General features: G+C 46.1%; 1 protein-coding gene across 2 annotated transcripts in view; it reads left to right on the forward strand.

Annotated features, from left to right (window-relative positions):
- Window positions 1-11355, forward strand: part of Arfgef2 (ADP ribosylation factor guanine nucleotide exchange factor 2) — an 87729-nt gene that overhangs the window by 69947 nt on the left and 6427 nt on the right. For both annotated transcript variants that reach the window (XM_029535971.1, XM_021193209.2), the window contains 4 exons: window positions 4319-4433; window positions 8070-8200; window positions 8664-8832; window positions 10140-10278. In XM_029535971.1, coding sequence (XP_029391831.1) covers window positions 4319-4433; window positions 8070-8200; window positions 8664-8832; window positions 10140-10278 — 554 coding nt within the window. The remainder of the gene's footprint in view (window positions 1-4318; window positions 4434-8069; window positions 8201-8663; window positions 8833-10139; window positions 10279-11355) is intronic.

The following is an 11355-nucleotide window of genomic DNA, read 5'->3' on the forward strand; positions in this document are numbered from 1 at the left end:
CAGAACTTTAAAGCTCCTTGTGTGAGAGCAAGATTTGAGGTAAACTTTTTTGTATAGACCTTAGCTAATACTCTCCCCGCTGAAAAATTTAACTCTTAGCTTCTTGTATTGAAGCAGAGACAATAAAAATTATTTTTACATAATGTAAGCTGTATAAGCCACATGCAGAGGCAAAACTTTTTAGTGATTACCAGCTTACCAGAAGCAAACCCTTAACAATTATCAAGGAAAACAAACTCTTTAATAATTTTATATGAAGTAGGCAAGCCCTCTTGTAATGCCTGATTGACCTCTTATAAATTTTGAATTAAAACTTTATTATGAACAACACCTGGGTAGTCTCCCTGAAGGCAGAGAGAGGTGAGGTCCCAAGAACTTCCTTAGGCACGGTTTGCAAAACAAAGGAAAAGCCACACAGGCCCTACCAAGGCTGTTTTGAGCTTTGTCCCTTCCACATAGGTAAGCAAAACCCAATTTTAAAACACCTTATTATCTTTGAAAATAATGCTGGAAACATCACTATCATGCCACAAAGTTTGGCTGCCAGTGTATACCCATGAATGCATATCTTATTTTTAAGTCTACCTTTTCAAAAAGAGTCGCGTTAAATATTATCTCAATTAGAAGTTTTCCTAGAGGCCTAGTTTTTTGACCTGCTTTATGCCACGTGTTTAAAATGACTCCAACCCTAAGTTACCATTTTAAAGCTAACTTTTGTAACCAACGTTATAACCTTTTAATTAACGCAATAGCTTAAGCCATGCAGAGCATTTTTTATACCCTTAAGACAAGTCAAAAACCCAAATGAAGCGGCTACACGAATTATAAATTTAGACCACAGAATTTTACCTTTTTTAGCTATAATATTACAAATAAAGGCACTTGTCACTTGCTAAAAACACTAAATATGAGAAATTTTTAGGAAAAAACCAACTATCAGCTTTTTTTTTTTTTTTTTTGCTTTAAAATTCAGAGTTCAAAGACTCTCTTAAAGACAGTTTCTTGCAGGGGCCCTCCTGCTGTGTTTGATTCCTGGCTTCCTGGCTAAGCCACAAGCCTCTTTTGGCTCCACAGCGCCAAGACTGCCTCAGCAGGCAAGGTTTTAGCCACCTTTATTTATTTTAAACATGAAACACAGAACAGTCACTCATTCAGACAACGAAACAAAAACACACATAACTTGACACATGGACAATTGGTGCACCAAACATAGACAATACATAGAAGTCCAGAGCGAAAGCCAGAGGTCTCGACTTTGGTCTGTCTCCAGGAGAATATTAAAATCCATTTTCCTCTCTAAACCATGGCCAGCAAGAATCTTATCTGTTTTATAAATTTTTTTTACCACATCTTTTTTTAAACCCAATTCCTTTCGCCTGAAGCAGTTCTTGAAGACTGCGGACATACACCTGCCTAGAGACTTCTTTTTTAAACCCAATTTCTTTTTTTTTTTTTTTTTTTGGTTTTTCGAGGCAGGGTTTCTCTGTATAGCCCTGGCTGTCCTGGAGACCAGGCTGGCCTCGAACTCAGAAATCTGCCTGCCTCTGTCTCCCGAGTGCTGGGATTAAAGGCGTGCGCCACCATGCCCGGCTAAACCCAATTTCTTTTGCCTGAAGCAGTTCTTGAGGACTGCGGACATAAACCTGCCTAAAATTTTCTAATCCCATTTTCCGCTGCCAACCTAGGTGGTAACAATGTCGGGCCAACACCATACCAGCCTAGCCTGTATCATGCCTACAACAATTTACCTTTTACCGGGGTGCACAATACCATACTTTCTTACTTTCTTACATGAAGCTTCACACAGACAGCATCTCCTCAGTTTATCCCCGCTGTGTTCAGGTCCAGGTCGTTGGGCACCAGCTGTGAGTTTCTGCCTGGAGTAAAACTCACTTCAGTCTGGGTTCATCCTGAAAGGCGGGGCTGAAAGGGAATAGATGGGCGAGAGAAACAGGGACCAGGACAAATTATTCTGATCGAGGCCCCAACAATCATCCTATGTGCTTTAAAGCATTTTTATGGGAATGAAAAAGTTTACGCAATCTAAAATTCATATGTTTGCTGGGTGTGATGATGTACATCTTTGATCCCAGCACTTAGAGCAGAAGCAGGCGGAGCTCTGAGTTCTGGGCCAGCCAGGGGATATACAGTGCTCCCAACAGAATCAATAGGCTTTGATCATTTCCTACAAAGTACAGAAAGTATTTTTTAAAATAGTCTCCTGTGGGAAGTAGTGGCACACCCTTAATCCCAGCACTCAGGAGGCAGAGGTAGGTAGATTTCTGTGAGTTCGAGGCCAGCCTGGTCTATAGAACAAGTTCCAGGACAGCCAAGGTTACCCTGTCTCAAAACAAAACAAAAACAAAACAAAAGTCTCCTGCAGTCGAAAACACTGTGCATTTTGCTTATCCTTGGTGTCTGCACTTACCATGGACTGGAACTCAGTTGACATGAAGGGGGTGGGCACAGAGCCTGTGAACGGTTGTCTGTCTTTACATCTCTTAAGAATGGCCCTCTGCTGCATACAGCTCCGGTGAATGTTATGAATGGCTCCTTGCTTCTTTTTGGGGGAGGGGCGGGGGGTTCGAGACAGGGTTTCTCTGTGTAGCCCTGGCTGTCCTGGAACTCACTCTGTAGACCAGGCTAGCCTCGAACTCAGAAATCCGCCTGCCTCTGCCTCCCGAGTGGTGGGATTAAAGGCGTGCACCACCATGCCCGGCGGCTCCTTGCTTCTTGTTGTTCCGAGTTAACAGTGCCCTACTCACCAAAGAGATAATCGCTTTATAGTTAGTGTGAGGTCACATAAATTCTGATTTTAAAAACTGTAATTATGTATATATGTATGAGTGTGAATTTGTGTGTGAGTGCAATGAGGCCAGAAAGGGCATGGGATCCCTGGAATTGGAGTTACAGGAGCTTGGGAAGCCACCGTGTGGGTGCTGGGAACCGCAGTGTGGTCCTCTGAAAAACCAGTCAGCGCTCTTAACCCTAAGCCCTCTTCAGCCCTCAGATCTCTAAGTTAAATCTCACTTTAAAAGTCTTTGTTTTACTACTTCTGCATGAAGGTATGTGAATTTGAGAATTACTGATTTGCATTTCCAAATAACACTAAGATTTCAAAATAACCATTAGATCTGAAAAGAATTTGGGCTTAAATTTGAAGACTTTTTTTCGGTTTTTATTTTTGAAGTTTTTGAAAATTGTGTGTGTGTGTGTGTGTGTGTGTGTGTGTGTGTGTGTGTGTGGCGTAGGCTAGAAGACAGCAGAGGAGTTGGTTCTAGGCTTCACCACGTGGGCTCCAGGGATGGCAAGTGCATATCTACTGAGCCACCTCACTGCCCACGGTTGTATTCCTGGGTCTGGTGGGACTCACCTCCAGGTACACAACAGCAAATGGATCTCTGCAAGTTCAAGCCCAGCCCAGTCTATAGAGTGATCAGGACACTCAGGGCTATGGAGTGGGAATCTTGTCTCCCAAAACCTAAAAATAAATAAACATTTTCTCCTTTTTTGATCCGGGGGTGGGGGTGGGGAGGGAGAGAAAATATGCTTGCTTGTGAGGAGAAACCTTGCAGGAGTAAGTTCTTTGTTTCCATCAAGTGAGTCTTAGGGAGTTGGGTCATGAGGCTCAACAGTGGGCACTTTTATTTACCTGCTGTGCTGCCATCTTGTTAGCCTTTCTTTTTTTTCTTATAAGGACAACATTTAATTGGGGCTGGCTCACAGGTTCAGAAGTTCAGTCCATTATCACCAAGGTAGGAACATGGCAGCATGCAGAGAGAGATGGTGCTGAAGGAGCTGAGGGTTCTACATCTTGTTCCAAAGGGAACCCGGCACTTGTTTTTTAAATTCTGTTTTTAAATTTTCATTTTAATATCAGTAGAAGAAAAAAAAACAGCTACGACATTGCTGGTTTAATTTTGAACTTGACTTAGTTTTTATCTGTCACACTCAGGCCTGATGGTGGTGGCACACGCCTTTAATCACAGCACCCAGGAGTCAAGGGCAGGTGGATCTCTGAGTTCAAGGCCAGCCTGGTCTACAGAGTGAGTTCCAGGACAGCCAAAGCTGTCTTGAGAGAACACAGAGAAACCTGTTTGGGGGTGGGGTGGGGGAAATGGAAAGAAAGAAAGACAGAAAGAAAGGAAAAAGAATCTGTCATACCCATCTCTATAATGTGTAGGGAAATGTTGTGAGTTTGAAAAGGAGAATGTGAAATTTTAACTGAATTTAACATGGAGCCTTGATGTTGAAAGTCGTATCTGTGCTGGACCCTGAAGAGCAGCCAACATTGTCTTTCTTTTCTGGTTTGCATTAGGATGTGGACCTGGACCGCCAGTCTTTAAGCAGCATAGACAGAAACGCCTCCGAGAGAGGACAGAGCCAGCTGTCCAACCCCACTGACGACAGCTGGAAGGGGGCACCACATGCACGTAAGACCTTTATTCTGGGTGTGCTTTCATGTACTTATCTTAATTGGACAACACATTTATGTGACTCACAAATTTGGAAAGCACAGAGGTGCCAGAGGATACACCTCCTTCCCTGCCCTTCTCTCTCCTGTGCCACAGTGTTGCTAGGCTCTCTCTGAAGTCACTTCATCCCTATGCCTGCAAATACATGCACATACAACTTCACATATGTGCCAGCACACACATGCCCCACCCCTGTTATGCCAGCTGTGGGATAGTGTGGGCTATCCACTTTTCACTTACTGCATCATTGACTCTCCGTGCATAAGGTTTGCACATTCTTTTTTTTTTTTCTTAAGATTTATTTATTTAATTCATGTACATGGGTGCAATGTCACTGTCTTCAGACACACCAGAAGAGGGCATCAGATCCCATTACAGATGATTGTGAGCCACCATGTGGTTGCTGGGAATTGAACTCAGGTCCTCTGGAAAAGCAGTCAGTGCTCTTAACTGCTGAGCCATCTCTCCAGCCCAGGTTTGCACATTCTTTCATACTGTTGCCTGCTATCCCAACAGATGCATCTTTGTTTATATGGGTCTTAATAATGTACATTTGTGGCTTTATTAATTTATTCGTGACTATCGCCCCATGTGCTGTTCTACATGACATATTTTAATACATCATTAGTTAGAAAATTCCTAGAAATTAACTAGCATTGATATTTGACAGATGTTTACAAATTGCCATCTGTTAAGGTTACACCTGTTTGCATGGTCTTTGGGAATACCTCAATAAAATCATGTCCTTGGGATGATTTTCTGTTTTAAATTATGATTAACGGGAGCCTTTTTCCATGTGTGTGGGAGTCCACTATGTATCTGTCACACCCGCCTGGGGCTGCGAATACCCTGCAAACCAGTCCTAGTTATTTCTCTGCTTTGTTGTTTTTGTTTTGTTTTGTTTTTAAGATTTATTATTATATCTAAGTACACTGTAGCTGTCTTCAGATGCACCAGAAGATCAGATCTCATTATGGATGGTTGTGAGCCACCATGTGGTTGCTGGGATTTGAACTCAGGACCTTCAGAAGAGCAGTCAGTGCTCTTGACCACTAAGCCATCTCTCCAGCCTCTGCTTTGTCTCTTAATGTTGCTCATGGGGAATTTTACTCTCTTTCTGAAAAGTAGCTTTAAGAACTGGAATGTGGGCTGGAGAGATGGCTCAGTGGTTAAGGCTGGCCACTCTTCAGAGACCCTACCTAGATTCCCAGCACGGGATCCAATCCCCTCTTCTGGGGTGCAGACTTACATGTAACATAACATAACACACATACACACATAAAATAAATCTTTGAAAAGAAAAGAACTGGACTTGACATAGGGCATGAGGATGCATGCCTTAAATTCTAGTAGATGGGTCTCTGGGCCTGATGCCTCTACCCTGACCTATATAGCCAGTTCCAGGCCATCCTGGGCTGCCCTGTCAGACCCTGTGATGTGTTGTGTCAGGCACTGTCATTTACTCTTCTTCTGGCCTTTGAAAGAGCCACTTTGCATTTGAATGACAGGTGGTATAACTTACCAATATGTAGTAGACAGGGCCACATACACATGCCTTTGGCACTGAGAAATCAGAACTTCCAAGTGTTGTGTTCCGTCTGAAGTGGGGTCCCCCATTCAGAACAGTTCCATCCCATTTTCCATATACCAGGTTGTACCACAGCAGAATATAGCAGAGTGTGGTCCCACTATCTTTTGAAGGAATATAAGTCACCTGAAATCCATTAAAAAGGCTCCTGGGACTGAGGTACTGTCCTTTGGCTCACACCCAGTCCCCTCTGCATTCAGGGAAGAAGGGTGTCTGATTTTTCTTCACCCCTAGCTAAGGTCATTAGTTGGACAGCGTCAAGTACTAAGCCCCTTCCAGTAGAACAGCAGCTAGATGTCTGCATCTGGAGGGTGTTGGCCCCTGCTGTGTCTCCAACCAACAGTTAATTCTTTTTCCTGCCTTCCTACCCTTGCTCCCTCTGAACCCCAGATCTTTACACAGTTTTTGTTTTTGAGACAGACTCCAACTGGCCTGAACCTGCAGTCCTCCCCTTCTGCCTCAGCCTCCAGAGTAATAAGGCTTTATAGTTTAGTTTTCTGTTTGTGTGTGGGTGAGTGTTTGAGACAAGGCCTCTCCATGTAGTCCTGGCTGTCCTGGATCCATGCAGTCCTGGCCATCCTGGAACTCGCCCGCTCTGTAAACCAGGATGGCTTGGGTCTCACAGAGCTCCATCTGCCTGTACTGCTTCCCCAGTGCGGAGTTAGAGGTGTGCCGCCACTCCCCTCCCCGCTAACCTCAAAGTGAAAATTCATCAGGGGGCTGGAGAGATGACTCAGCAGTTAAGAGCACTGGCTGCTCTCATAGAGGACCTGAATTTGGTTCTCATTTCTGTATGGAGGTTCATAACCTTCTGTGACTCCAGTTCTGGTGTCCTCTTCTTGGCTCCGTGAGCACCAGGCATGCACACGGGAAACAGACACACATGCAGGCAAAACACTCATACACATTCAACAACCAAAACTATTTTAGGTGTTGCTGGAGACTGAACCCATGAATTCACATGCCAGGGAAACATTCTAGCACAGAACGGAGTCCTCGGCCCCTCAAAAGTGGGAACATTCTGTATAGAGGAATGTTCCATAGTTGTAGACTGTTACACCCATGTTTAAAAACTAGAAGACAGCTGCTTTCTAACTTTCTCTCACTATAGCTATACAGAACTATCCCCATCTTAGTTCTCTCATGCATTGGGAGAAAGTCTTTCATTTTACCATAGTGGATCATGAATCAGCCAACACTTGTGAGTTGCCTAAACCCATGGAGTTGGAGACATGAGGTTAGATGGCACAAATGTCACTGTGGATATAAACAGGGAAGTCAGGAGGAAGAACTCTGAACAGTAAAGGCTTTAACCACCCCACAGAGCACCTCCTCATTTGCTCCCCGGGGGTGCAAATCAAATCCAGACCCTTATGGGTCCAGTACCCTAAAGAGTGGGCACACAGAAATGGGACACACAGAAGGCCACACTGGAAAAACAGTGGTCCAGAAATGTAAGAATTTAGAAGCACTCCCCTGCCTCCACCCCCGCCCAAGTTGAAGCGAGCCTGCCACAGGGGCTGGCTGGCTGGCATTGGCACCCTGCCCACCTACTTCGAGGGTGCAGTGCACATTGTGATGCCCGAGCTGTGGCTGACAGTGGAACTTGCTAATGACCCAGGATCTGCAGTCAGCTCTCCTGCAGACCTTGCGGTTTCTTCTGTTCCTTTCCAATTTCCTTAATTTCCCTCCCCCCCCACCCCATCCCTCTCTCCCTCCCTCCCTCTCTCCCTCCCTCCCTCTCTCCCTCCCCTCTTTCTCCTTTGATTTTTTCATAACCATATTTTGGACAGACATTTCCTGGCATTTTATTTAAACTTGCAGTTCAACCCCAATGTTCCTCTCTGCCCTGTCATGGCAGCAGGCTCTAGCACTCAGGAGCAGGAGGCAGGGATTTCAGCCATGGCCTGCCCCAGCACCGAGAAGGAGAAGCGCTGGGCATCCAGGAAGAGCTCAGTGAAAAGCACTAAGTCATCGTCAGGGTTAATCTTTATCGTCTGATACAGATCAGAAATTGCTGGCCAGCCTTCTCATCAAGTGTGTGGTTCAGCTGGAGCTGATACAGACCATCGACAACATTGTGTTCTACCCTGCCACCAGCAAAAAGGAGGATGCAGAGCACATGGTTGCTGCCCAGGTAAATGCCCAGGGCCTGGGCTGGAGCAGTTTTGTCAGTGGGGGGCTGTGAGCAGCAGCAGCAGCAGCAGCACTTTGTATGTGTTTAGCTGGTTTTTCCTTTGGAGCTGACAGCAGTCCTAGACTTGAGGGATCACCTGAGCTCTGAGGCCCAGCTTGGCTCTGCTTCCCTCTCCCTGCCTTTCAGTTATGCGTGGGATTCAGGGAACGCATTTGAAAAGACACTCATGGTGCTGTGTGAGGTGCTGAAGGTACACCCCACTTAGGCCACAGAGACAGCACAGGAGCGTGGGCCTCTGAGCCCAGCACCACACAGTCTCTCAGGATGTGGTTCCCAGCCAGAGACAGACCGAGTGGAAACGGTTCCAAGCGAGGCTCTGGGAGACCTGCAGTGCCTTGTCTGCCTTCCCAAATGCCTCAGTCCCACTAAGCTCCTCACTCGCCATCTTGCCTCTTCCCTCCAGCAAGACAGCCTAGATGCAGAGGTCCACATCGAGACGGAGAGTCGGGGCATGTACAAGTTCATGTCCTCCCAGCACCTCTTCACGCTGCTGGACTGCCTGCAGGAGTCCCACGCCTTCTCCAAGGCCTTCAACTCCAACTATGAGCAGCGGACCGTGCTCTGGCGAGCTGGTGAGGCACACAGGCTCATGACAGCCACGCTGGCCACAGCCCTGCAACACCAAAGCCTTTGGAGAATTCTGATACTTTATATGCTTTTCATTACACTTTTTGTTTTTTATGTGTATGAGTGTTTTGCCTGCATTTATGTCTGTGTCCTACATGCCTGATGCCCAGGGAGGTGAAAAGCGGGGGCAGATCCCTGGGAAATGGGGTTTTAGAGTTGTGAGCCTCCATATGCGTACTGGGTACTGAACCTGAGCGTTCTGGAAGAGCAGCCAGTGATCTTAACTACTGAGCCATCTCTCTAACCCATATTGTTATGTAATATTTGCTTTTTCCAAGGGTGGAAAGTGTAGGACTTTTATTATTCTAAACTTTGCAGAGACCATTGCAGACTTTATTGCTGTCCCTTAACATTCTCCCCAGATGCCTTGTTTTGTTGAAACAAAATTATTTTTTGCTATCACCCTGGCTAACCTAGAGTTTGCTGATAGCCCAGGCTAGTCCGAAACCCACAGTTGTCTCCCTGTCTCCACCTCCTGCTCACGGGATTATAGGTGTGAGCCCCTGGGCCTCAGCCTGGGATCTTTGTTTCTTTTTTGACACAGGCTTTCTCTGTGTTGCCCTGGCTGTTCTGGGACTCACTCTGTAGACCAGGCTGACCTATCTACCTGCCTCCTGAATGCTGGGATTAAAGGTGGGCCCTACCATGCCTGCCTTAAGTCACTGTTTTAAACCACATTTAGAATGTCTTTTTCCTGTGGGAAGGGTTTGTCCATGTCATTGTCTGTGGGGATTTTTGTTCAGAGTGTTTGGTACATCTCTGACTGATATGAATTTTTTATACTTTTTTTCTTTTTAAATTATGTTTTTATATGTACTTTGTAGGCAAATTAAAAAAAAGCCATTAACTTAAAGTGATAGCGTTCTTTTTTAAAATTCAAAAATTGTATGTGCATTTAAAATTTAGAAATTGAGTGTGCACATGCCGCAGCGTGTGTGTCTGGAGGTCAGAGGAGAGCTTGGAGGGGTTAGTGCTCCCCTTCCACCTTTGTGGATTCTGGGGCGCTAGCTCAGGTCTCAGGCTTATGCAGTAAGCGCCTTTACCTGCTGAGCCCTCTGGTGGCCTTGAACACTAGCATTCCTAAGAGAGACTTACTGTGAGACTAATGGCTTCACCAAGCGCGCGGAAGAACTACCGCGTCTGCACAGGTCACCCGTACAGTCAGGGCCGCACCATCTGCCTCCCATGGCCATCTGCTCAGTACTGTCCTGGCTGGTAATTTGCACCGCTGACGCGATTGCCTTATCTTTAGGCTTCAAGGGCAAGTCCAAACCCAATCTTCTCAAACAAGAAACCAGCAGCCTGGCCTGTTGCCTAAGGATCCTGTTTAGAATGTACGTTGATGAGAACCGCAGGGATTCCTGGGGTGAGATACAACAGCGACTTCTAAGGTAAGATTGTTTTCCCGTTATTTCCCATCCTAATTCTGTGAATGGAAAAGAGTAAGAGAGCCAGGTGTAGTGGCACACGCCTTTTATGCTGACACTTGGGGGGCAGAAGCAACGGATCTCTTTTGAATTGCAAGCCAGCCAGTTCCACGTGCAAAAGAGTAGGGGAGAAATATCTACTCCGTAAGGAGCCCTGACTGGCTGGCTTCCTTCTGCTGCCTCATCTCTTTCAGGTGGGAGAATCCTGAGGAGGGCAGGCAGAGCGGGCAGGGCGGGCAGGGCGGGCAGGGCTACTGCTTTGCATCCCAACTCCTCCCTGGGGCTGGTCTCTGAGTCCTGAGACAGAGGGAGGGTAGGTTACCGACCCTCCTGGGTGGAGGTCCAAGGATCCTGTGAGACCTGGCACCCTTTCATTCCTTCTTTCTAGGAAGAAGGGGATCATAGGGTTAGCAGGACCAGCCCACACACGTGCCGCAGTGCAGGCAGTAAGCTGCCAGTTTCCACCTACTTCCTGGGCATCACCAGAAGGCTGGGGAGCCCTGGGCTTTGTGGTTTTCTTTGATGCTGGACTGTGAATTTGGCCTTGTGCATGTTCTACTGCTGGACGCTGGACTCTGAGTCCCCCAGGCCTTCTTTCACTCCTGAAACATTAGCACATGGCACTGAGCTTGCGGGAAGGCAGCAGTTCCAACACAGCACAGCAGCACTCAGGAGGCCATTCAGTGACCTTAACTGTCAAGTGGGGTTATCAATTATCACTATATCAGTGTTTTATATTCTCTAATGGAATATTGACAGCCATTTGGGGAGGAGGGCTGGGTACAAAGTATAGTAATAGAGCACTTGCCTACCATATGTGATACTCTAGGTTCATCTCCTGGATGATATGCACACACCCCAGAAACAGAGAGGGAAGAGAGTAGGCTACAATAGTCACATGTCCTCTAAAAGAGTGGAGTTCTTTCCTCCTTTTTTACTGTTACAATCTAATTCTCTTTCCAAACGTCTTACAGTAAGAATAGACTTTTGGTTTTTTTCGAGACAGGGTTTCTCTGTATAGCCTTGGCTGTCCTGGAACTC

Source organism: Mus pahari, chromosome 3, assembly GCF_900095145.1.
Source record: "Mus pahari chromosome 3, PAHARI_EIJ_v1.1, whole genome shotgun sequence".
In the NCBI taxonomy this organism is placed as follows: domain Eukaryota; kingdom Metazoa; phylum Chordata; class Mammalia; order Rodentia; family Muridae; genus Mus; species Mus pahari.